We start from the raw sequence: 26127 nt of genomic DNA on the forward strand, positions 1-26127 counted from the left end.
GGCTTGCACCAACTCAATTTTGAGATTAAGTTCTGACTCTGATTACTAAGTACCTTTTGTCCTTCAATGTTGGGCAGAATTGTGTTCCTGTGTGCCACACTTTGTTGTCCATTTCACGAAGTAACATGCTTTTGAATATCCTGGAAGGCAACACCGAAATTGTTACTGTTGGGTGACGCCTGGGATCGTACTCAACAAGTAATTCAGCATCATGGTAATGCATTTTGAATAAATTTATTTAATAACTTGTGACACTGTAAATAGCAATATAATATTTTTAATACGTCGACCAAATGTTTAAGGTTGGGAGAGCAACTGAACTTATCGAAATTTTTATAGTGCTCATTCAGGTCTGGCACCGTCACTTTGTGTAATGATTTTCCTCCTGTTATCACTCTAAACTGTGTGATTACTGCATTAGTCTTGCCGTGAAAGTGATAAATTTATTACTGATACGTTGAATTTAGTTAGATAAGCATACATACGTGATTTATTTTGAACGGAGTTCGCCCAACGTATGCCGTCAGATTTTGATTAAACCTCTTTTCACTTAAATACGTGATATGACGTATTTCAAAAAATGTCTCTAAGAGACCAAATACGTCATATCACGTATCAAAAACAATCCGTTGCATACCAAATTTGTCATATGAAGTACCATGACGACTGTCGCTTGCGGACCGAATACGTCATATCACGTATTTTTTTTTAAATGCAGCTTTCTCAAAATTTCTCAAAATCCGAGTGTTTCTTTGGTATTTTGTGGAAAACTCGATGGTAAAAAGTTGACTTTTTTGGATATTTTTCTGCACAAATTCTTGAATTTTCCCTATACCGACCAATGTTAAAAAGTGGAGTTTTCGTGATTTTCGCCAGGGAACTCAAAACTTGGAAACTGGTTGAAATAAATACTGGGTTTTTACAGAAAATCATGGAAATTTAATTGGTTGCTACCAAATGTAGTTATGAATTCAATATCGTACTAAACGGAAATTTTGATGCAGATAAATAAAGTTGAAAGAGGTTAAGGTGGTGTAAATCGATTACAAATTAAATTAGACTTAAATTTGGGAAAGACACTCCCTCCAAATGCTCAGTTTTGGCGTTGCAGTGGCGACGGAAATCGAGGGTACATTTGGGTATACTTGAGGAAGGGTTTAACAAAATGGGAAACATGATGTTTCTGACCCATCGATTCCGCGGCCAATGTTTGCCAGCAATTTTTTTGCACCTAAAGGGGCAGGAGTAAATGTGCTCTAAGTTTGCCAAATTTCGCACCTTCCAAATTTACTACTTTGTTTCTACCCCGGGTGCAAATGTCTCCGCGAAATCTGTTTGCAAATTTCATACTACATCTATGTATTATCATCCTTATTCGCACGAATTTAGATAGTTCACTGCTTATTGGTATTTATCGTTTGCATAAATAGACAGAGCTTCGTGGCAGGGAAAACAACATTGTTTTGCTTAACTAATACACTCAAAACAAAAATTTGTCAAATCAACACCGCCGGTGTCAATGTATGACTTAACCTCCTTGGTTACAATGTTGAATCCGAGTTATGATGATTTTGATACCGGTAGTTATAATGTTATGACCGGACGGAAAAAATTCATTACTACTCGGAATCACAATTGTAACCAAGGCGGTTAAGTCATATATTGACACCGTTTTGTTTTGAGTGTACGTATTTACATATTACGTCCCAGTCTACGTGGAAAGAGTTAGTCATCACGTAATACATACATACATATTCCCAACGCCATAACGTTATCTCGAGATAAACTGGCTTACTGGATACATAATTATTCCATGCTATGCATAAATTGTGCAGCGACGTTCTCTGCAAATACAGATATTTGATCGCACACATTGTAATTTATGGCCCAGTTCTGCCGTGCATGTTGCGAAGGTAAAATCCAAATCGCTTCGTGTTCTACAGAGTTTGATCAACAATTAAATACGCCAAAATAGTTACAATTATGGACAATATAAAAAGATTTGTAAATACCAGCGAAGACTTACAACTACTGCTCTCCAACCATTCCGTCTCTGGACCTGGAAGATTAGAAATCCTATTAAAACGAGGTTTATACGACAAAATTACTATCCATCAAAGCAACCTTACGTTAACGGGAGAGAATAAAAGTGACACAATCGTGTCCGGAATTGTGATAAAGAGAAACGTTTCTAAAATTCAACTAGAAAATTTGTCCGTCGCGCTGGACGCCACTGTAACCGTGGACGAAGGTTTGTGGGCAAGATATGTTGGTTGGAAATTTCCGAGTGAGCAAAAATATCAAGAAAGGGCTGCTAGGGGAATCGAACCCTGAACCTTTCGGCTACCGGGCGAACGCCTTAGCCACTGAGCTAACAGCCACTCTTCATATTTGTGCCACTCTTTCCAACCACCATATCTCATTTATACTCTCCCACAGGTTGTGGCATAATTTTGGAAAATATTTACTTCTTTGGCGTTTCACCACCTTCCCCAAAACGGAATATAAACATTCCAATTCTTCAAATTACTGGGGATGACAACGTCATAAAAAACATCACGTTTGGACACGTTGAGAAACTGGCCGTTTCAACGTGGGGAAATCGAAACGTTTTCCAAGATATCTTCTTTGAGGGGGCGGGAACAGCTGTGAGAAATTCAGGGAATTGGGCCATGTTGAAAAATCTTGTTTGCGAAAACTTCACGCGGGCGGGAATCATGACTTCGGGGCATTTTGTGACGATTCAAAATTGTGTCATGACATGTAAAGACGTTCCGAAAATAATGTTGAAAGAAGAGCAGGAGGATCCAGTTAAGAAGGTGGATATGAATCCCACCGGATTTTATTGCGATGGATATAGTAACGAAGTCGACGTGGTGGACTGCAATTTTGACGGAGTTGATTTACGACGTCAGAGCAGAGTCAGCTTAAAGAATGTGGCATGTGGGGAAATACTTTTGTTGAAAAGTGGTGGACACACCGTTACAAATTGCCAGGGTAAGATCCTCTATGATCTTGTTGAGCAAACGGAGTTTCGGAACTGTAGATTTCAAGAAATTTTTAAGGTAAGTTGATCATTGAATAATTGCCATCGTACATATAACCTAACTAATGATTATGTAACAGGGAACATCAAATACTGTGGAGGACAGGGTAGCTACAGCAAAAGCGGATGACAGATTTAAGTTGCCAAGTTCTACATTTGAAGATATGACAACAAAGAATTCAGAGCCTCGGGAAATTACGAAGAAGGTAAATACATATGTAGAATTCCGATTAAATCTTTATACCGAGTAATGAAAAGTATGCATGGGATTTCCAGACATGACTTTTGATTGAGGAGAACAAAGTTAGAGACTAAGAATTACATTCCGTCCTTTGGTCAAGGAATGCCCTTGCCCTAGCTATCAAAAATCGTATCCGATCGCAAAACCACTGTTACCAGCTCCCCAGAAAGACATTTTCCCATATTATGCCTGTTTTACACCCTGTATGATTTTTACGTATTTTTTACGTATTGTGGCAGACCGGCACGTAACAATAACGGGAATATGTAACGTGTAAAACACAAGTATTACTCTTGGGTTTGAGGGTCAGTTATATGCTTGTTTTATGCTCGTGTTGTATTCGATGAATACAGACGTTATATTACTGTATTATTTCTGAAATTACGATCATTTTACACATTAATTGTTTTCAAATCTGTACATATTTATTATCTCTTCAATAATCAAAAAAAATTACTCTATACAAGTTAAGTTAACAAAACTCCATTACGGCTAGGATTAATGTAATTATTTAACATCGGGATACAATAGTAACAACTAGAATCTAATCTATACGGTAACAAAACGCATTTCATAAACAACAAATTACTATTAAGTACAAAATCATTAGATAAATTTAACGACAATTTATAGATACATAATTTGCTACTCTTAATCGGATACATACCCACAGTGTTTCGAGTAAGAATTTTTTGACAAATGAAGTTAGGTTTACCTATGTCATCAATTGTTATTGATTTAACGAGAACTATATTCATTTCCCCATCCAGAAAGCAATTATCACCAAACTTTGTACCAATGCTAAATTTTTCTAAACAATATCGCCGGATTACTTTATTTTTACCTTGTACATAATTTTTGCATCTGGCGGACTTTGACTGCAAATAATCAGAATTACGGGCTTCTTCCACTCGTTTAACTATTTGCTCCAACTGAAGTTTTTTCCCTCTGACTTGTTTTTTTAAAAACTGCAAATGATTTTCGAATGGGAATGCGCTAACGTTATCCAAACTACCGAAAAGTTTTGCGTCATCTGAAATATGTAACAGGCTATGTACATTATAGACAATTTGTGTTGCTCCGTATATATTTTTCATGTCACTAACGAATTTTTCTAATAAACTTTTTGCTAAATTATTCCACTCATCCACATGAGCGTTGTTAGATAATAAAATATATACAGCTGAATGAAGCTTTAGAAAGTGGATATAGGCTTCGTCAGAAAGAATGCCACGAAAGGCCATTGGAGCTGTGTATAATAAAAGTTGTCTGAACTCTGTAGCTTTGAACCTGTTAATATCTTTTAATGAGCGCGGCTTCCTGTTAAATTCGTAAGGAACATGTTTGGAAATACGACATAAATAGTCCGAGATTTCGAAAACTTTCTTAGATTGCATACGATTTTTTATGGGCCCAGAAATCCAAATATTTAAGAGTTTACGCATAATTCCTAAATAAAAACAATGCATTGAGTCTATAACGACTTGACTAACCAATCCAACATTAAGTATCGCCAATGGTGAGTCGTACACATGATGATCAATGTCAAGTTTCGCCCTAAATGATTCATCAGATCGAAGCGTACTAGACTTAACAGAATAAATAATTCGCCCATTGTATTCACCTTCGTCAATACAGCGCTCACAAGAATGATAACCATTATGCCCTTTGCACCCCTTAATAAAACTACGCGCAGGCGCATCTGCAATAATTGCACTTATTCGAAATCTATATTTAACAGAATCAACAGTGAGCCCATTTAATTCTAAATCTCTAACCTCCTCAATAAATGGTTTTAAAAATTCTTTAACACAACATGGCTTACTCTCGCCGCAAAATAAACCGGCCAGTACTGGGGACATATTTTTGACTTGGTCAATTGTAAATAAAATTGGCCACATTTGCGTATTGCTACTCTTACACACTGGGAATCCGTCCGTGCTTACAGTTATTGACAATAAATCATTTGAATCATTTAAATTTACAAATGTTTTTAAAATGGGATATTTACATTCATTTCTAAAACTAGAACAACTAACCCTAAGAATTTGATCTTTAATACCAAAATAACTAAATTTCCCCCGTTTAATGGAAGTCACGGTTATTTTTCTCGGAGTGTGTAATAATGTTTTGGCGCATACGGGAAGAATTTCATTGTCCGGAAGATGATTATTTAAAACTGGCAATAAAGAATCTAGTGCGTTATGAGATATGTTAAATGAAATTGCCCAATGCGATAATGCATGTTTCAGGCTAACTTGAGAAGAAGCTGACGATGGTGTCAACTCAATTGAAGGACTTACTACATTTTCTAGACTGTGAATATTGCTGTTACCCAAAGAAAAATCATATTTATAGGATGGCACACTTCTTAATGGAGTAACCAAAACTTCAGGACTTATTTTACTTAACGAATTAATAGTGGACTGAACATCCTTGATGATTCTGCGGCGCTTGGATCGATATGACGACATTAGGATGAGTTATTATCTGGTGACTGTTGGGATTTCGGCGGCCGAGAATTTTGAAGCCAAGTCTGAATGAAGGCAACAATTTCTGACGTCTTGGAAGCACGGCAAACTGGATTTTCCAAAGCTCCGTCTAGTTATCAGCAAAAAAACTTATTATCTGAATTACAGTTGTACTCATGGCTTCTTTCCGCTTAGTGTAAATTAATTCTCATGTGTGCAATATTATTACACATGCCTACATATTATAAACCCCAATATTCAAAATCCTGGCATATATGCAAATGTTTAAGAAATATTTAACAACTAACCTAGAACCGCAGCAGCTAATGGAGAACTTTTGAAGCAAATTTTATTGTGAACCCCAATGTAATTTGTTTGCACCGCTAATTCTTTTGAGAATAGACGTTGCAGAATTCCAGTGACAACTTTCTGTGGTGTCTTGCCCCCAAAGGATGAAAACATGTCAACCTACATAAGCAATTGTGGATTAATAAAATTTGGCAAAACAATTTAAAATAATTATCAAATATTTGTACCAAGCTGGTTTTATGATTGTTATCAGCCATCCAGTGTTCCAAGCTTCTCATATCCGTCAGAGATTCAAGTGGCAATTTTACCGGGACATTGAGTTGCACCCTAGTTGAGGTCGATTTAGTTCGAATAAGTAGCTCTTGAATATCATCCTTTAATTCACGGACGGTAGTGAGCAGATATTTTTCGAGCGCTATATACAAAATTTAAGTTTTTGTTAATAATTTCTCGTTGACTAATTACGGAAATGACTTAAATGAGGTCTAGTACCGATCTGCCGTGTATACAAAGTTAGCAGAGTTGTCCCAGGTGGTAGTTTTCCTTCTTCAGATTCTTGGCCCAGATCGCCGTCGGCTGAATTGTTCACAATAAAGTCTTCCTCAGTTTGGAATACAGAAATTTTGATAACTTGTGATTCCCCCGGAGGCGAAAATATTTGTGAATTCACTGGCACAGATTCGGGAGGAGTGGTGACGGTTGTTGATTCCAAAAATGACCCGTGATCTGTAGGTCCTGTGAGTAATTATTAGCAGTTAATGTCAACCACTTTGCACTATAATGTGTTATCAATTAGGCACAAGTGTTTTTTTAAATAATAATATAATAAACATAACGAAAGTAGTTGTTAAGTAAAATTCCATACCTTCATCTTCGTCTGATGGTAATGCGGGCGATAACCTCAGATTGTCTTCCTCCTCTAACGATACCTCATTCCCCTTATTCTTTTTTATGCTTATCTTTCTTTCAAATATCTTTCTCTTTCGCGAAGATGTCCCCCCAGAATGATCCGATGACGACTCGAGATTTGATTCCTCCTCCGCACGTTTTTCTAGGGCTTTTCCTTCCTTCAAATCTCGAACTATAATTTATTTAACAAATTATAAATTATAATTGATGTATTAAAAGTTATAGAAGTAAATTAGCATAAACTTACCATTGCTACGTTTAAGTTGAATCGGATGCAGTTGCCAATTTTCTTGTGGAGCAGCAAGTTGACTAATTAACTTGGAAGCAATTTTATTTGCTTTGGGTCCGGCTGGCCAGTAGCAAAATTTTCTGGTAGCATCCAACCAAATTTCAGGAACAATTTGCACACTGTTATCACTGGGATCCGTAAAATGGACAATGCAAAACATTGTAAATTCAGTTAAATGAAGAGAATATTGATGGAGGATCGTTAACTAATATGAGTGCGGAAGAAGTGTGAAATGAGGGAAAATAACGGCCAACCAGAGTTGCGTCCCCTGTATTTTACCAGTCTTTTACGGACGTTTTACTGTATGAATACGGAGAAGAATATTGGGAGCCTGTCTCAGAGTTTAATGTATGTAATATATTTGTTTCTCCGTGAGTGTATTACTTTAGTCGTTTTGATTCATTAAAACTGGAGTTTAACATCGAACATTTAACACATTTCTCACTACTGTAAAACCCAAGAGTAAAACTTTGTATTTACCTCCATATTCAACTTATATTTTACTAAACCCGGTTTTTACAGCCTATCTGATCAAATACTCCCGTTTTACTGGGTTCATGTCTTTCTGGGTCTGTAGGAAGAATTTAAAAATATATTATTATAAAAAGTTTTGTAAACCCATAACGTTAAAAAATTTATTAAATTTTTAAAATCGGTCCATAAATATTTGAATTGTAAACTTTACTAGCCGAGCAAGAATTTCCTCTGGTTTAAATGCGCAGACCATTATAGGAATATTGTGAGGACTGGGTAAGTCAAGGTAAATAATTAGTCGGTAAATAATGCGTCAGTAAACCAATGTCGGTAACGCAAATATTACGCACACCATGACTTAAAAAACACTTGTGAAAGTCAATGCAAATTTCGGTTTCATTAATACGCCGTCTTATACGTTGCAATCGAGACATTCCCTTCTGGAACAGGACCCTTCAAATAAATAATTACTAATTAATAGAATTACGGAATTTTTATATTTTTATAATATTCTAACCTTGATAATTTCACCAAATTCACAATCCACCAATTCCGCAGTTCCCATCTCGTCGTAGACCACGTCACCTTTGCAGTTTTCAAATTTGTTTCCATTCCCCTGAAGCAACACAATTTTTCCCGTGTTTACCTTCACCATCCGAACCGAGTTACCGTGGCGGACTAGGACCCCAGCGAAGTCACAATTTATGGCAACCACCCCCTCATACCCGGTCGTCAGTACTGCAAGCCCGCAAGGACACACATCAATTTTTCCAACGTCGTAACATGTCGATTCCATTTTGGGCATTTTCTCGTTAGAAACCATTACGCAATTTGTCAATGTGACCTCCCCCACGTGCCGCGGGGTCAAGTCCACTCCACCCATTCTAAGTTTGTCGTCCAGATTATAAACCGTGAATATAGCGATTCCATATTTTACCACATTTTTGCACGTTACATCTTCTAATCTCGTTCTCACCCCGTTCACATGAACCCCGGCAAATTTGGCTTGATTAATTTGCACATTTGTAAACACATTTGTCGTTTCCAGACGTTGAAATCGCGGTTTTTTCGACACAATCAAATTCCACGTGGTGTAGCAGATTCCGATCTCCTCTTACGTCACAAGTACATGAAAGTTGCTTACTACCAAGAAACCGGATCTCCTCGAGGACATTTCGATTGCAACCGGTATCAATTAAAACTTGGTGATCGAATTGAATGGTTAAATTCTTTATTATAACGTCGCAAGCTTTGTGAGTAATTTTGATTCCATCCACAACCACTCCTCCTTCTCCCCGTAGCTCGACGTTGCTTGTGTCTATGACAATTTCTTGATAGGAATTGCTATCAAGAATGATGGTGATCTTGTCGGGGCCGCGCAAAGTTGACAATATTCTAATGACATCAGTACTACTGGCCGCAGAGAATTGATTGATGTTACTACTTTTTTCATTGATGAAAGCGATCGTGCGTTGTTTTGAGATTGGAATACGTCCAATTTGTGGCCTCTCGTCAGGCTGCGAGCTTGTCATGCAGGCTATCAGCTGTCCTATTGAAAGAAGTGGGGGAAACGTGAGGGATTCTAGGTCTGATTTTGACAGAGATGCATCTTTCTCTAAGGTGATCGTTTCCAGGATAATTATACCAAGTGAAAACACATCTGCGCAGAATGTGCCACCAGGTAGAGCCTCTGTAATTTCTGGTGCGACGTATCGCTGACTGGCTTGAACTTCTTCACTTGGTGTCCCTGTATGCTTAATTTTGACCGGAAATTCAAACACATTTGTAGTCGAGTGGGAAAACATGATACTTTCCGGCTTCAGACTGCCATGAATTATTCGCAGAGAATGCAAAAACTTTAGACCCTCGAGAACATCCTGAACTATTTGCATTTGGTTTTGAGCTAGAAGCTCCGTGGATCCACCAGAATTGGCATTTAACCAATCGCGCAATCTTGGACCAACCAACTCCATCTGTATTACGAATACTGATGCATAGATAAATGGCTTGGAATAAATTTTCAGAAGTCTGATTTCCTCAGCGAGTTTGTCATGACCCGAATTTGCCAGCAGTTTTGCAATTTCGCCGAGTTCCTTATAAAAATAGGGCACGTGTGTGGCGCTCTTAATCTGGACAATGTTTAGGTGTCGTTTATCCTTCAAATTGTTACAGTGCGCTTCCAACTTTTCATACCATTTGTCATTTTCCTTTGGGTTTTGGAAGAACATTTTTGCCACAAGCTCCTCTGACTGGATGCGTATTTGAAAAACATACGCGAATCTGCCTCGTCCTATGAATCTCTCGATACATTCGTGTATCACGCATCTTTTCTTCATAATGTTAACTTCATCAATGGTTTTGGTACGATACGCGAGATCCTGGTTTGTCAATGAAGTGATCAATTTAGCCAAATCGGTAAAAATCATGTGACGATCTGGAACATCGAAGCTCTCTTTTTCCTTAACCATGTTAAACAGCCTGTTCCGTTCGTTGTCCACTTTTAAGCTGACAACTTCCAATATTACAAGACCCAGCGAGTAAAGGTCGGCTTGCAGGCCGTAGTTTGATGTACATGTTTCCGGCGCGTTGTACAGCGTGCTCCCTGGGTGAGTCGTGAAACTACTGGATTTACTGCCCTGGGAATGAACTTTCCGAGCTAGCCCGAAATCTCCTAGCTTGACGGGAAATTCGTATCCATTTCCGGAAAACATGACATTTTCAGGACGTAAATCGCGATGAATAATTTTAATGCCGTGGAGAAATTTCAAACCTTGAATGATATCGTGCAGAATCCAAAATTGAGTGTTGGCAGTGGTGTAGGGTACCATTTGTGTAGGGGACGACTTTTCTTCAATCCAGGACCGTAAATTGTTCCCACAAAGCTCCATTTCCATAATAAAAAATGATAAAGGTGCCGTTTTACGCCGTTCTCTTCGTAACGAAAGGTCCAGCCAATCTTGGAGGACGGGATAATTTTCGGATTTAGGTAAGTTTCTTAGTCGCTCAAAATCTGGATAAGTTAGGACGCATCCTTGCTCATATTTTAATGTTTTTACTATGTTTGGATGGTAAGAGTTGGTCTGGGTGGCTTCTATGCAGTCATATTCACGAGTAATGTTTTTAATGATGACATCATCCGCCGGGTCTTCGAGAATGAGTTTAACAGCGGTTGGAATGGTGTCTTTGGTTTGGAGGACGAGGCCAAATGAACCACAACCTAAGAATTTGTCAAATTTGGTACAGTCGAATTTTGAGGCTAGGAGGAGCCTGGATATTTTGGGGGCTTCGATTTTCGCCATATTTTCCAAGGAGTGAGCGATATTAAGCTGATGTCGTTCTTCGTTAAAAAATCCCACGGCGGTGTCTTTGTTCGCTATAAAGGAGTAAAAATAAATAAACTGAACAGTTTATTTATTTACTTACAACTAAATTTTTTCAAAACATTTTGAAAAATTTAGTTGTAAGTATATAAGATTTATGGTTATCGAAAAACCAAGAGGTCGCGAGAGTTATCGAGAATGGTTACCGGTAAGTTTTTTTTTAATGTGACACGTTTGACGTTGACCAGCAGCCTTCAAGTCCGGCAGTTCTACGACAGTTTATTTCAACTCGTAACAATTTCAACATGAATATATTTATTCTTACAAGATGACTTTAATTTTTTAACAAATTAACGCTTACTTTACATTTACGCAGCGGACATGATTTGCTTATAGGGAATGAACGTACAATTTGGAAAGGATTTTATTGCGAGTATCTCGAATTAATACCTCTCAGGACAGCTCTCCAGAGCCCGAAAAAGGATTTATTAAAAGGTGAAATTATTCATTCAAGTTCAATGGTCATTCTTCAACTTGAACTTGAACATATCCATGACTTTGCCCACACAGTTAATTGGGATGTAATTAACGACCCCCCTAATGTTTAGGTTTTTGCCCCCTAAACTGAGGAAATGAACCCCCATTGATTTTTGCCCCCACATAATTAATTTTTTACCCTCTAAATATCAAACAAATCCCCTTAATAAAATGACCGGATAAATACTGAAAATCAAGTGCAATTACATATATTTAGGTCGGAATTGTCAAGAATACTTAAAATAATTTAAATATTAATCCATGAAAAAGCTTTGGAGCACTTTGGTGGGCCCCTGCTTTCCTTCTTTCTCTGGGTATGTACTTGTTTCCTGAATTGAGACATGGTACTGTTCATCAGTTATCATCCACAATGACTGAGGTGTTATTCAATAATATCATACACCATTTGAGTCGAATGATGAATTTATTGCTAAAAACCCAATAAAACCTTTGGGTTGTTATTTTTATTTAAAACCCTAGATCACACTTGTGAAGATCACAATGGTCACAAAAGGTCACGTGATGGTTAAATTACATAGAGGTGAATCAATCGGGACCTTCATTTTAACCTCAAAAGTCACGCAAGGAAACCAAATGTAACATAGGTAATGTAACATAATGTAAAGGTTGAAGTACGGTCAACCAAAGGGAAATTTAACCCAGTAACCCCGAATTCAACGGTCACCACCATTATGACCTCAAAGGTCATTTCGACGTATCACACACTTTTGATTCCTTGGTTGCAAGCGTTGTAACCATTTGATTAATATGTCGGTCGTAGATCACAACTGATGAACATTACTATGTTTCAATCAAAACAGGAAGGTACTCAGAGAAATAAGGAATGCAGGGAGCCCACAAATGTGCTCCAAATCATTTTCATTGATTAATACTTAAATTATTTTGATCATCCTTGATAAGTCCGATCTAAATATCTGTAATTACACTTGATTTTCAGTATTTATCCGGTCATTTTATTAAGGGGATTTGTTTGATATTTAGAGGGTAAAAAATTAATTATGTGGGGGCAAAAATCAATGAGGGTTAATTTCCACAATTTAGGGGGCAAAATTCATAATGTTAGGGGGGTCGTTAATTTAATCCCCAGTTAATTTAAGACCTAGCTGGTCAAAATCAGTTAACTAATGAGTACGTTAGCGTGTCACTGAGCGATAAATCGACACCACGGGTTCATAAGCCCTAGTTCGGGCTTAAAATGAATCACACGGACGGAACGTGACGCACTTCCCTTATCACAAGTTATCTTTTATAAACAACTTGTTGATTGAGTTGCATATTCATATATCATGAATACGATGAATGGCTTCCTCTCTACAATGCTATATATTTTTGTAATCAACTCATTGGAAATTCCAACCACCTGTATTGTTACATATGCCCAACATCACTAACGCAATGAGATATCAGTTGATTCAAGGACTGGTAAATAAATGGCTTACAATTAATCTGTCTGGCGTCGGTGTTTGTGTATCCAGCAGGATGTAGATATGTAATAGTTTGCATATATTAAACCTTGTGACAAACTATTTGTGGGACGTACTTATTTGTTAACAAACTTGTGTATGGCAAGTAACAATTACAAAACATATCTTCATTAAATTTGCATTATTTGCAAATTGCAAAATAACTCAACTTTTGTTTATTCTACTATGAAAGGTTTTACAAAGCACTGTTATCAATTAAATTCTTTACCCAATAATTGCCTACTTGCTCTTCATTTTCACAATAAAACTGGGACGCAACGACTAATTTCTGTAAGACCTTATTTAGGGTTGAAAAATATTGTTCGAATTTCATCACTCTCGGATTTTAATGGTTAGTTCCTCAATTAAAATAATAGACTATGACTAGTAAACATTTATTATTATTTGTGGGGTTCATAAATTAAATTTTGTTTCGTGAATAATATCCAATTAGCTTTTAAATTTTGCTCTTTTGAAGATTACATATCATGTGTCCCAGAGTAAGTTGGAAGGGCGACTTAAAGTATACTGCGCAATTCTTGGAGATTGTTATCCAGCTATTTTATGTTTTCGAGACGCAATTTGAAGGGCAACCAGCGGGTATAAAGCATCTTTTGTTAAAATGACAAAATTCAATAGAAATCAGGGTCAAAATGAATGCCTCGAAAATCGAGTTTTTCACAACTACAAAATTGTCACTTGACGTGACCAGAAAAAGGCATCGCAGTATTTCAAAACCGAAAGGTGTCCCAAAATGACAATCAACCTTTATATTTCGAAGTATTACGATGACAAAAGGTGAATTTCGAAAAACATTCTAGGCCACCTCTTGCCACAGGCACTCACCAAAATTTGAAAGTCATCAAACTATTCATCACCAACAACTCTTTCTTTAAATTCGTGCCGCCGTTCGGAAGCTGAAAATTATAAAAAGTTTGTTGCGCAACCTGAAAGTTCATAAATTGGGGATTATAGAAAAGAATAAACAAAGTTGGCCAAAGTACGTTGAGGACCAAAAAATCACCGTCCAAAAATTTTGCAAAAAAATAGGTTGATAAATGTCATTGAAAATTATCATCAATAAACACGAGACCCACGTCGACCCCAATCTATGAAAGACTTCGGGAACCGCATTTTTTCACGCAGGCAGCCTTGCCAATATAGGTTATCAACGGAAGTTGTTCATGAAAACTAAATTCTTGTAAAATTCCTGGTTAGCCATCCCACGGTTAACATTGGGAAAGATACCCTTAAAACCGAAAACCCTCCAAATGCCCCTATTTGCGAGAAATTGAAAAGTTTTGGGCCTTGTTCATAAAAAGGTACTCTAACCTTCACTCTAAGGCGAATAGGTAGGAAGAATTCGAACGATAATGGCGAAAAATCAGAAAGTACATTTCGAAAACGAGTGAAAATCACTAATTCGAGGGTTGTTGCAGAAATTCGGATTGGAGGCGAAGAATAGAGTAATAAAAATCCTCCGGGTAAAAAACTGGTTGGTACGATTCCCACCTACACCACCCAAAAGGTTTTACAAAAATCGTTTAACCAGGTCGAATTTTACAGGTCATAGGGCATCTTCCAACTTAATATGGGACACACCATATTTTGTGAGAGACATCATAGAAATACGTATATACTCACTATCACTCCTCTCTTCTTACAGAACTAATTCCTTGAGAGAATTCGATGCCGAAAAATATAAAAAAACGAGGTTAATTGTTGAATCACAAGTTTTCACTTCGACTACTAAACTGTAAGTTCTGTAAGTTATAAAAGTATTTCATATCTTAGAGTAGATTCGCAAATACTGAAAAGTATCTGTAAACCATCTTGTAATTTTGTATTGGAATTTTAACGTTATCGTGTACTTGTAGGTGCAAATTGGAAGTAAAGAATTTTTTCTATCTCCAATCAACTGAAAAATTCCCTAAATTATCTGAATAATCCCACAAAAATGGATTCCAACGGTTCGCACAAATTGGATTATAATTTATTAGGGAGATTTCTGGGAGCTGGTTCCTTCGGTTACGTTTTTAAGAAAAACAGCAGTGTTCCAACCGCAGTAAAAATAATCTTCAAAGAAGAAGTACATCAGCAAGAACTAAATCGTCAAAATGAACCACACAACAGGGGAGATGACGCCTTGTCATTACTTCACGAATACAATATTATGGAAGAATCAAAAACCAGTCATCCCAACATTGTCAGCATTTTCAAATGCGGAAAACTTGTCATAACACTAAATGATATTGGAGAACTGACAAAGGTTTCCGACACCATTGACAACGAAGACGCTCAGGAGAAGCTAGAATTATTACTAATTAAAGCATCCCGTGGCACACCTTTCACTTTGTTTACTATCGAAATGGAACTATGCGGACAAAACTTGAGATCTTGGTTACACTCAAATTCACACCGTAAGTATGACTTACCCGAACTGATTGTAGCCATGACAAGACCAATACCAGAAGAACGATTTAAGGATATTGAGAATTTGGTGTTTTCAACAAACGAAAACTACTATTTCGTCCCAACACAGGTAGAAATATTACACTCTGTAACCTGCACTCAAGAGATAGCATCAATTCTTGAAGCAGATAACGGCACCAGAAAGTTAGTGATATCTCTCATCAATAACTCTTACGACGAAATACTCGTAACAAAAAGTAATATTGAATTAATTGGAGAAAGTCAGGAAGGAGTTATTATTGCTGGCATTAAAATTGGCGCCAATGCCAGTAAAGTTTCAATCATGAATCTTTCCATCGCCTTAGACCATCAACTTCTCATCGAATATGGCTCGAGTTACAACCTTGTCAAGAATGTCAGATTTCTCGGAGGCAGCAATAAAAATAGAAACATCTGTGAAATTAGGGGGACCCGAAACGTAGCGAAGCAATTGTCCTTTGGTAATGTTGCAGAAACTGCTATAGGAACTTCCGGTTTTTACAACTCATTCCAAGACGTCGTAATTGAACGGGCTAACATTGCAGTTCATATTAACGGGGAAGGAATTCGGTTGAAGAATGTCGTTTGCAAGGACTTCATTGAAAATGGGATCACTACATTCAAGTCAAATTCCATTTTGGAAGATTGCGTAATGCGTTCGAAGAGAATTCCTAAAATTACTTGCAATTCGAGAGATATTACCAACGTGAACATGAGCCCTTGCGGACTTTCTGGCTGGGCCGGATGTGATGGACTCTTCGCAGCCGGTTGTATTTTTGAAGGGGTGCAGGTCAGATATAATTGCGCGGTGCGGTTAGAAAATGTTGCGTGTGGAAAGGTTACATTACTTCAGGGAGAACGGAATAAGGTTACGAATTGTTGGGGTAACGTTTTTTATGATGTTTCGTCATCATCGGAAATGATTGATTGTCATTTTGGGGAGATATTTAAGGTAAAATACAGCATGAACGTTTTTGCTAGTACCTTCATGATTAAATTTTGCTTTTGTACAGGGGAGAATTCCAGAAGAGAGGATTGTTGTTGCAACTTCCAAGATTGAAGATTTTGCGTAATTTTGACGTTTAAGCACATCAGACTAAGGTTAGAACTTATTTCAAAATAGCGGGGAACCTGCAATAGGATTAGCGGTAGAACTTTGGCAATTTTCTTGTACATATTAACTAAACTATTTTTAATATGCGATTATGTTTTATACCAGGATAGCATATTTGTGACGCCTAATTGTGCTCAATTATTTAGCTAAGCCTATTTATTATAAATTGTAATGAACAATTTTCAAATCAGGATCAGATGCAATTCAACACATCAACTAGTTTCCGTCCATTATTATCAGTCGCAATCGTCGGATAATTTTTCTGAGAACCTATTTGTCCATATATAATTTAAATAATTTCGTCATTGGCAACAATAGCAAAACCGTTGTTTAATAAAAAGAAGAGGATGGTGTACAACTTTCCGTTCACAAAATTTTATTCTACTGCTAGGTAACCTTTCAGAATTTTTTGCGGCTAAGAATACTGGACGAACAGTAGGTTTGATTAGTTAGGTCGTTTACGAAATACTTCGGTGTATACAATTATTGTACTGGACCAGTGAGACAGGTGTATGTCCAATAATTAGACCTCTTGAGCCACCTAATGGGTCACGCGGCAACCTCATTAAACAATTTCATGTCAAAGAAACTGTTCCAAGCCGTATACAAAATGCAATGTTTTCATGAAAAGTGCAAAATATGCTCGGAGGCAGATTGAAAAGTTGGGTCAAGTCGATAAGCACGGCAGCAGATTTAACTTAGTGTCTGTATTCATTTCTCTTAATGAAGTAGAAATAACTAATAGACAAGTTTGACAGGTAATACATTAAGACCTGCAATGAGTAAATATATATTTTTAACAACAATAATAAATTGTTAGTAATTACAAATACCAAATAATTATTTTTTGTAATTTAATAATTTTAATAATTTAATAATTTTAGTAAATACTTAAAACTGTTCTCCAAAGGAAAGAGAGTTGGTAATTTTTAATTCAAAATCATTCTAAGAATTATTTAACAAAATTCCGACGAATTTTGAACACTTCTCACCCAAATTGTATCCATGTTATATATTTCGTGCATGTATACAAAAAACTTATATTTCATAAAACTACAGAAAGAATAAATTATTGCCTTCATTAAGATTAAATAACTGCAACATTAAGTTCATTATTAATTTATTTAATGACTAACACATATAAATGAACATAATTAGGTCAGTAGTAAGTGACAACAAATATAGATATTATGTACGTAATCATAGTATTTTAACAATTTGTGACAATATGGATCTTTACATATTATAACTAATATAATTATCGCTTATTTTGGAAGTAATGAATACCTATTAAGATGATCAATAAGATATAAGTTTTTGACAATTTTTATAAATTATAATCCATGAATCTGTTTCAATTAATTTTCTTACTTACAAAACGGGATTACTAATTCCAGCAGTGTCCCGTACTTTATTCATGCACGTGTTCACCACGTTAGGAAGCATAGCCGCAAGCTTAACCCCTCTCGGTAAAACAGTTCCATCATAACTCGTTCATATGGAATATCGAGAACCCTCAAATTCTTGTACCTTGGAACCTCATTATCATCCCCGACAGGAAAAAAAAGTTTCAAACAATGCACCAAACTCTTGCCAAAATACGATGTTACTACTTGGGACTGAATACTCCTTTATATCCGTCACAATCCGGAGACTTAATAATTTCAGGGATGCCAGACATTTCTCAAAAGGTGGAATTTCTTCCGATCCGAACTCAATCATCATAGCCAATCCTCTCTCATTCCGCTCTGATGGAAAACCTATTACTAAATTAATTAAGACCTCGAAGACCGGGAGACTTAGCGGAAATCTTAGCGGAAATGTTGTTTCTTCTTCTATTGGAAGCACAAACTCCAAATTTACCAACGTTTTGGAATGTTTCTCAAGAAGCTGCTCAAACTGGGAAAGGTGCCGATGCTGAAACGTATCAAGTCCCGTCAAGATCAATGTTCGCAGCGGTCTAACTAGATTCGAGAGAAACTGCAAACCTATCGGAGACAAGGGACCAATCGTGATTTCATTCAGATTTGGGAATGGCAGTGACAAATTAATAAAACTGCGGATCCATGTATCACGAGAATCTAAACCTAGTGACTTGATCCCGCACCCTGGCAGCACTTGATCACCTGGTGAAGTAACATTAACAAGGTTCAAATTTGAATAATCACTCAATCTCCAAGTCTCGGACGTGTCCAAGGATAAGGAAAATTTTTGTAGCTTGCCAAATTTCAATATTTCCTTAAATTGTGCTGTTTTTGCAGGGTCGATAGCATAATCGGGTTTGGAGGAGTTACCCGAGAAACATATTTCTACCAATGTTTCCTTCAGTTTGTCCAAAATTTGCATCCTATACTCCCAGTCGATTGAGGAGTCGAGAGGACCGCATAATTTTATTACTGTAATGCAACTACATATACTGATTAATAAGAGAGTTTAAATCGTATTGGAATTTTTCCTGCATTGACAATGAAACCACTCCGAATTGATCAATATCGTGTAACTTGGGAAGTATTAGCTTCCACGAAGTCATCGGACAAGCCTGCATTTCGTTTGCGTATCGCAGAATAGTCATGAAGTTCATGTACTGATCGATATCGAAATCAAATTTGGCGTACCCCCTTTTCTTAATAAGTGATAGGGCTTCCCGATTAAATGTTTTTGAAACTAGGCGCATATTATTTAGCTCGGAAAATTCAAGATGGATGAGAATTCGGGACAAAATCTGCAAAAAATATGTAAGAACAGTTTTAGCAGATTTTTATACCCGATGGTCGACCTCTCAGTTAATGAATTGTCTCTAAAACTCACAATCGAACCTTTTCCCAAGCTACACCGGGATCGACTAGCGAGTTATGACACAAAATTAAGCCAAAAATTAGGAATTGCATAGCGCTTACCATTTCCGTTGAATGACCCATTTGAATAAAAATATTGGCGGCAAAGTTCAATTTTTTTTAAAATTTTCCCTCCCTTTTGCTCCATGAGGCGAAAACCCACGGAGCTTGTGTGTACTTTGACCCGAAATATTTTTCTTCAATGGGGCCATTCAACGGAATGATAAGCGCCATGTGATTCCTAAATTTTTGGCTTAATTTTTTGTCATAACTAGCTAGTCGATCCTGGTGTAGCTTGAAAAAGGATTCCATTGTCAGTATCATCTACATACCCATACATATATACACATAAATCTTACCAAATGATTATCCCCGGGGAGAAATGTTCCACAAAATTCAGCGCACTTCCCCAACTTGTTCTCGTTAAATTTCCTACGCTCTTCTGGCGTAGAAAGAAATGTCAAATCTTCAACTTTGCAGCCCATGTCATGATATGGTATGGTCCATTTGGGGCCCATGTCAACATATTTCTCTAAATTGAATGCTTCCGGATCCAATTCCCTTTTCTAATTTCAATTAGAAATTCACATAGTTAAGTTTGTGTAAGACAAAATTTGAATTACAAGGGACAAGTGCCTGGTGTCCGTCCGGCATTTTGCATTAACAGTTTAGTACGGTACTACTAGGTACATACATATATGAAAAATTTGGTATCAAAAGACTCGTAACCTGTATGTATTTGGTAATAATTTTTGGTATTAAACTGCCCCCACCAAAGTCACACCAAACCACATCGTTCGTGTGTGACAAGCTTCAAGTAAAGTTAAATTCTTATTTACCGAGAATATAAAAGTTTCCCAATCCCTGCAATCTTTATTCTTGTAAGTGTCTACATTGCTGCTCGTCTTGTTGTCCTCGTTCCTGCCACCATCCCTGCGAATTTTAGGATCACCAAGCCTGAACACGTTACGAAGTGCAATTGTGTCTCCAAATTTCAAGCGAGTCCTGCCCTCAACTTTGACCTCGTTTATGGAAACAGAGTCGACCTTGTTACAAAATCAGAAAATACTTGATTGAACATATTCAAATAGCCGTTATAAATAATTTTAAAAAATCTAGATTTGATTGACCAACGTGTATCGGTGTGACGAAAAAGCTGCCTTCAAGACAAATAATTTCGCAAAGATTGATAACTTTCTGCTCGTTTTGAGGGAGTCTGTAACCTTTATACGGATCTGTTTCATAGCATGGGAAAGAAATGAATTCGCTTTGCTCCTCCCGGCTGGTGAACATGTTTGCTATCGTGTACTAAAAAATAAAAGCTTATCTTACAATGCGGCGAATTTTTCCGGAGTTCAGAGTTATCCGATCTATGGTGAAGTGTAACCCTCAGCTTTGGTTGAAATTTTGTCAAAATAATTGAGGTTAAAGTTAGAAAATGTGCAATTTTTAGCACGGGAAGAGAATGGAAGTTGAGTTTGTTTCCTCCGCCTGGTAAGAATCGCACGTTTATCAACTTTGCCAGGGTTTCGATTGGTAAAAACCAAATTGACCAGGGCAGCGGGAAAAAGTGGGAAAACGGCATTTTTACCACCCACCCAAAATGTGTGGGAAGTGGGAAAAATGGAAGAAATGGGAAAAACTCTGGTTTTAGGGCAATCCGAAACAACTTCTTTAAAACTTAAGATTTTCAAAATTTGACGTCATATTCGTATTCTGCATCAAATTCTGAGAAAATTAGTTGGTAATACGGTTCAATTTTATCAATCTCTAAAATTAACATGTATCCATATGGGAAAATTGTAAAAATAATTAAAACTGATCAAAATTCTCAGAAATTCGGGGAGATCACGAATATGAAGTCGAATTCCGGAAATATTGATTCTTAAAGAAGTTAGCTTTCCCCATAAGTAAATACATGGGCAGCCATATTTCCCATTTTGGACGGTAAAAACCGTTTTTCCCGGTTTTTCTCACTTTTTCTCACCTGCCGTTGTAACAAATCGTTTTTGACGGGAAAAACGAAACCCTGACTTTGCCCTCCAATATTTTGGCAAATTGTGACCATCGCACAAACTGCCTGAAGAACAGGCCCGATTTAGGGGCGGGCAACCCGGGCGGTTGCCCGGGGCGCCAAAACCCGGAGGGGCGCCGCAAGGCGGCCCGGTTTACACTAGATATAATTGATTTTGCCCGCATTAAGATACGAAAATATTTCCCTTGATGTTTTCATTGTAGTAAAGTTGGGACAACTAATCTCGACTATTCCGATGTGACGACGACCACTGCAGCTTTTAAATTACATTTTCTAAATTTTTGGCCCCCACTCTAAATAAATATAAGTCAAATTTACTCATGGTTGAGTTAAATAAAGGCTGGCAACAATTGGCTAAACTTGACCCAATGGTCGTAAAAAAATTATCCAGCCGTTAAATATATTTTTCACGAAGGTGGATACATTTACATATGTACGCAAGCATTAAATAAATTTTACCTAATTACTCTAATCTTCTTTTTTGATCAAACCTATGGTACATTTTAGTAATCTCCTTAGAGTGCATTGGCGCCTAGACGGCAATGTTATGCGACGTTATGTCAATTCTGTAAAATTTGAATTAAGAAAATATTCGTGCCTATATAGTAATACATTTATGTATAGAATTTACTGCGGCAAAGCAAAATAAATTGTGCGATAGAAAAACCGTTCGATATCAAATATTGGGTGTAGTAACAGCTTGAAAATTTTTGTGTGGTAGCCTAGATAGATTGTGGTTGTACATGTTTCCTATTTATGTTCGAGAAATGTCCATAAAATTCCACCATCTCATTTTATACCTCGAAGCTAATTTTTTAGCTATGTACACCTTCTGTTTAGCCCATATTAATATAATGAAAAAATCTGAAAGGTTTCCTGGCAGATTTTTGCATAGTGTTTTCAAAACACCAAAAAACCTCTCAGAAAGTTTTCCCAGCAATTGAGACTATTAATATTGGTTGAACAGTAGTATTTTTTCCTTTGTGTTCATACTTTCGTGTTAGTAGCTACTCCTACATTTTTTAATCAGGCGAATTTGAGGGAGTTTAAAAACTTCTTCCATAAATCCAATGTTAAGCTTTTGAAATTTAAAAAGATTCAAAAGTGCACAACTTGGTCGAAAATATCGTTATGATCTACATATAACTCAAAATGAAGATATTAAAATGTTCAGAATGACTTAGGGTATCAATACAATAGTAAGACCATAGAAGTAGAGGATTCAACGCTAGTTATTAAAGCCAGAGGAAATCCAGTTACCGGAGAAGAAACCTGAAACCGGTTTTTACGGGTTCCGGATTGATGGTCGACAAACGAGTTGTCGACACCTCATTGGTCGACAAATAACATGTCGCAAAACCAACTAGTCGCCAATCTCGTCTTGTCGACAGAAGACTGGTCGGCACAGTAGATCGGTCGACATTGCATATTGGTCGCCAATCTCAACTGGTCGACAATAAATTGGTCGACGCCAATTAAAAGTCGTAGGAAATACTTGAAAGGGAAGTTGTACGTGCAAGCACTTGATTTTGGTACCAATTACACAGACGCATGGAATTAATATGTACATAGGCGTAAAGAATTAAGTTTGAAGAGGCTCGCGCAAGGCTAAAGAGAGTTGCTTTGAATGAGCACTTGCGCTCTTTAAAAGTGGTCAACAAGATGAATCAATGAATCAATGAATCAATGTAATGGGGCGCCTTAATTTTTGCCCAGGTAAGATTTTGGGGAAGATCGGGGCCTGCTGAAGAAACGTTGGTTGTATTAACATGGACCACATAATTTCAAAATTCCAACAAAATCGGAGGGTTACACTTCACACCATCGCATTATTAGTTGGAGATTTTCGGATAGGTTAGTTTACATATTTTCAAAGTAAGTACAGATATACATACCTTCTGTCCTTCAACGTTGGGCAGAATGGCGTACCGGTACCAAATTTTATGTCCCATTTTCCGCAGCATCATTTTTTTCTGTTCCCTATTCTCTAATATGGGTGTCATCTTCCTACTCACCATTACTATTTTATACTTGTCTTTGTACTCTTTAAGTAATTCAGCATCGTGGTGATCCATTTCGGGCAAATTTTATTAGTCAACGAAGTATTTTTCACAAGTCGAGATCATTTGAGGTGAGGGGTCGAAGAGGAACTTAGCTTATCTGGAGTTATCTTGTGCTCATACACAATCCTGGAAAATCTTACATAATTTTCCAAGTGTACTACTAACACTTTGGTAGCGTACTACCGCAAGAAGAAGGTTATACCCTAAAGATGCAATTTGCGGTCACGTCAAAGTACGAAAAGGCATTGTATAGGCTCCTGGTTATCCCTATTTTTATAACGACAGTATACTTACATCAACATGGATTGAAATTTGGTTGGAAAGTGCGTACAAAAATTAATTCCGAACCTACTTAAAGACTCAAGATTTAAAATTCGACGAAGCATGGTCTTATCTTCATTATTCGTCGAAAGATGTGTACCCTTCTGCAAAGTCCATCTAGAAACATTTCACATGATGGTTTAATCCGACCTTGTGTTCACCATCAGAAGAAGGAAGACTATTTTTGCTGAAGACATTGCCCACAAAACTTTGGGGCACGATTTGTAGGGCGAACGCAGTGGGAAGTAGGAAAAAAGTAGGAAACCCTCATAAAGTAGGAAAAAAATCGAGCACTAACGAAACTGTACCAAGTTACAAATTGTTTTAAAAGCGTATTTAACGCAGCTGCCGAAACGTTGAACGACGCTGATGAAAAAATTCGTGAATTTGTCAGAATCAAGTTTGTACACAAAAATTAAACTCCCTTATACAGAGAGTGGGTCACTTATACCGAGAGGTGTTTAAAAATTGTTCTAACCTATATATGATGTTTTTTTGGGATAATTAACTTGCTCGATATGATTCCCCTTATTCTGGGCTACAAGTTTGCAACGTCTTTTCTTTGATGAAAACACTTCCTGACAATTTTGGAAGCTCATGTTTTTACCACTTGCCCTTGAAACTTTTCCAAAGTCCATCTAAAGTCGTAGCTAATTTGTACATTTTCTCCACGAATCAATCATGGCTGGAAAACTTTTTCACTAGTACCTTCCTTAAAATGGTCAGAGAGGAGCCATTTTTCAGAATTTCGAGCAAAAAAAAATCATATCAAATTGGTTTATCTATCAAATAGTGTAGGACGTGTTTGTTTAAGTTGTCCCACTTTTTTCGCGCGAGCGTTTGAATTTTTCTCAGTATAAGTGCCCCATGCCCTGTAGAGATTCCCGGAAATTTGGGTATGGAAATTTGGGTATGAGGAAATATGGGTATCGGAAGTTTCGGTCTGCAGAAATTTTGATCTCGGAAATATGGGTAGCGGTATATTTGGGTATGCAGAATTTTAGGTATGGGAAATTTGGGTATGACAAAAAATGCTTTTCAACAATTTGCAATTGCTATTCGAAATTGTGGTGGCCCTTAAAAGGGCCGATTATTAAGGGGTAAAAACCCCTTTATGGAAATGTCTTGTCCGTCCGTCCGTCTGTATCCACGATAACTTAGAATGGTTTCATATTTCGATATGCGGTTTTCGCCAACGTGTTTCTTATTTTAAGGGACGGGATGAGTTCGAAGATCGGCGTTGTAGGTCGTAAGGTCACGGCGTCACGGTGATGAAGCCAACGGTCAAAGGTGTAGAATTTTTTGTGTTGAACGTTTTAGACGTATTTTTTGGACGGGAATTTCAGAAATAGCCATCATTTCGACGTACGACTACTCCGTGACCGTGTGGGCGGTGTCGAATGTCGAAAAATGATTTTTGTCACATGTGGTGTGTATTGAAAGGTATGGTCGTGTAAGTTAGAATTACGCAGGTGGTGTGTAGAAACGGGACAAAATGAGACGAAGGGTGATGTTAGACGATGACGGTAATTCCTAATTTTTGAGTTGATTTGTTTATATAATTCGCTAATAGATTCAGGTGTAGCTTGAAAAAGTTTCCATTCTAAGCCAAAAAGTCTGGTTTCAGAAACATGTAATGACATCTAGCAAATTATGGCATTCGTAACTTGCACAGCATTATCTCAAACTACTGAACGCCCCAAATGAGCAAATAATTGATTAAATAAAATTTATTAGGAAGGTGTGTTAGGTTTTAACTTAATTCTCATAACGAGTAGCGGGTAACGGGTACTTGGGCTGCGGGTAACGGGTCGGGTAACGGGTAGCATTTTCGCTACCCGCGGCAACCCTAGCATTTTCCACACCACTGTATTGCAAGCTTTAATAAAAGATCAACTTCTGTGTAATTCTTTAGAAATCATCGACAAATATCAGCGATGATGGCCTTGTTAAACTGGATGTAATTTTCATCGACTTCTCTCCTTCAAATTATTTAATAATCCCAAGCCAACTAAATAATGATGTGTGACAAATTTTTAGAAAGCGAGGTATTAAGTCACACACAAGTATTTAAAAATCAGGCATTATTGCGTTTCTTAAAATTTTTCGTCGGTGTAGACTGATTATTTGCAATGCATCAACTCAGGGAACACAAAATGATAATCAAATACATAGATATATTTAGAAATTTGAGCTTAGCTAACGTAACTGAAAGAAAATATAATTGAA

At 37.1% G+C, this 26127-nt stretch overlaps 4 protein-coding genes across 9 annotated transcripts; 2 read left to right on the plus strand and 2 right to left on the minus strand.

Moving 5' to 3' along the window:
- Window positions 1-1903: 1903 nt before the first annotated feature.
- LOC110858883 lies at window positions 1904-4437 on the plus strand. Of its 2 annotated transcripts, XM_022107769.2 has the most exons (4): window positions 1904-2251; window positions 2440-3065; window positions 3127-3252; window positions 3323-4437. In XM_022107769.2, the coding sequence occupies exons 1-4, from the start codon at window positions 1984-1986 to the stop codon at window positions 3326-3328; spliced, it is 1026 nt and encodes a 341-aa protein (XP_021963461.1). In that variant the 5' UTR covers window positions 1904-1983; the 3' UTR covers window positions 3329-4437. The 2 variants fall into 2 exon arrangements, with proteins under 2 accessions (XP_021963461.1, XP_035714953.1); XM_035859060.1 differs by having other exon boundaries at window positions 3127-4437.
- A 152-nt stretch (window positions 4438-4589) lies between these two features.
- Window positions 4590-12778, minus strand: LOC110859023. 4 transcript variants are annotated; one of them, XM_022107891.2, is made up of 7 exons: window positions 8257-8749; window positions 7224-8192; window positions 6933-7148; window positions 6560-6802; window positions 6295-6482; window positions 6067-6226; window positions 4590-5888 (listed from the first exon to the last, which is right to left on the minus strand). In XM_022107891.2, exons 2-7 carry the CDS (start codon window positions 7423-7425, stop codon window positions 5761-5763), a joined length of 1137 nt encoding a protein of 378 aa, XP_021963583.2. In that variant the 5' UTR covers window positions 7426-8192; window positions 8257-8749; the 3' UTR covers window positions 4590-5760. The 4 variants fall into 4 exon arrangements, 2 of the variants coding, with proteins under 2 accessions (XP_021963583.2, XP_035714952.1); XM_035859059.1 differs by having other exon boundaries at window positions 4590-5993; XR_004836919.1 differs by lacking the exons at window positions 4590-5888; window positions 6067-6226; window positions 6295-6482; window positions 6560-6802; window positions 6933-7148 and adding exons at window positions 11266-11328; window positions 11421-11615; window positions 12717-12778 and having other exon boundaries at window positions 7435-8192; window positions 8257-11112.
- A 299-nt stretch (window positions 12779-13077) lies between these two features.
- LOC118438632 lies at window positions 13078-18018 on the plus strand. 2 transcript variants are annotated; one of them, XM_035859171.1, is made up of 4 exons: window positions 13078-13432; window positions 14747-14845; window positions 14958-16483; window positions 16545-18018. In XM_035859171.1, the coding sequence occupies exons 3-4, from the start codon at window positions 15038-15040 to the stop codon at window positions 16602-16604; spliced, it is 1506 nt and encodes a 501-aa protein (XP_035715064.1). In that variant the 5' UTR covers window positions 13078-13432; window positions 14747-14845; window positions 14958-15037; the 3' UTR covers window positions 16605-18018. The 2 variants fall into 2 exon arrangements, with proteins under 2 accessions (XP_035715064.1, XP_035715063.1); XM_035859170.1 differs by having other exon boundaries at window positions 14747-14836.
- Window positions 18019-18897: 879 nt separating this feature from the next.
- Window positions 18898-20039, minus strand: LOC118438633. Its single transcript, XM_035859172.1, has 2 exons — window positions 19839-20039; window positions 18898-19367 (listed from the first exon to the last, which is right to left on the minus strand). Exons 1-2 carry the CDS (start codon window positions 19995-19997, stop codon window positions 19053-19055), a joined length of 474 nt encoding a protein of 157 aa, XP_035715065.1. The 5' UTR covers window positions 19998-20039; the 3' UTR covers window positions 18898-19052.
- Window positions 20040-26127: the final 6088 nt, after the last annotated feature.

Source organism: Folsomia candida, unplaced genomic scaffold, assembly GCF_002217175.1.
Source record: "Folsomia candida strain VU population unplaced genomic scaffold, ASM221717v1 Fcan01_Sc023, whole genome shotgun sequence".
NCBI lineage: Eukaryota > Metazoa > Arthropoda > Collembola > Entomobryomorpha > Isotomidae > Folsomia > Folsomia candida.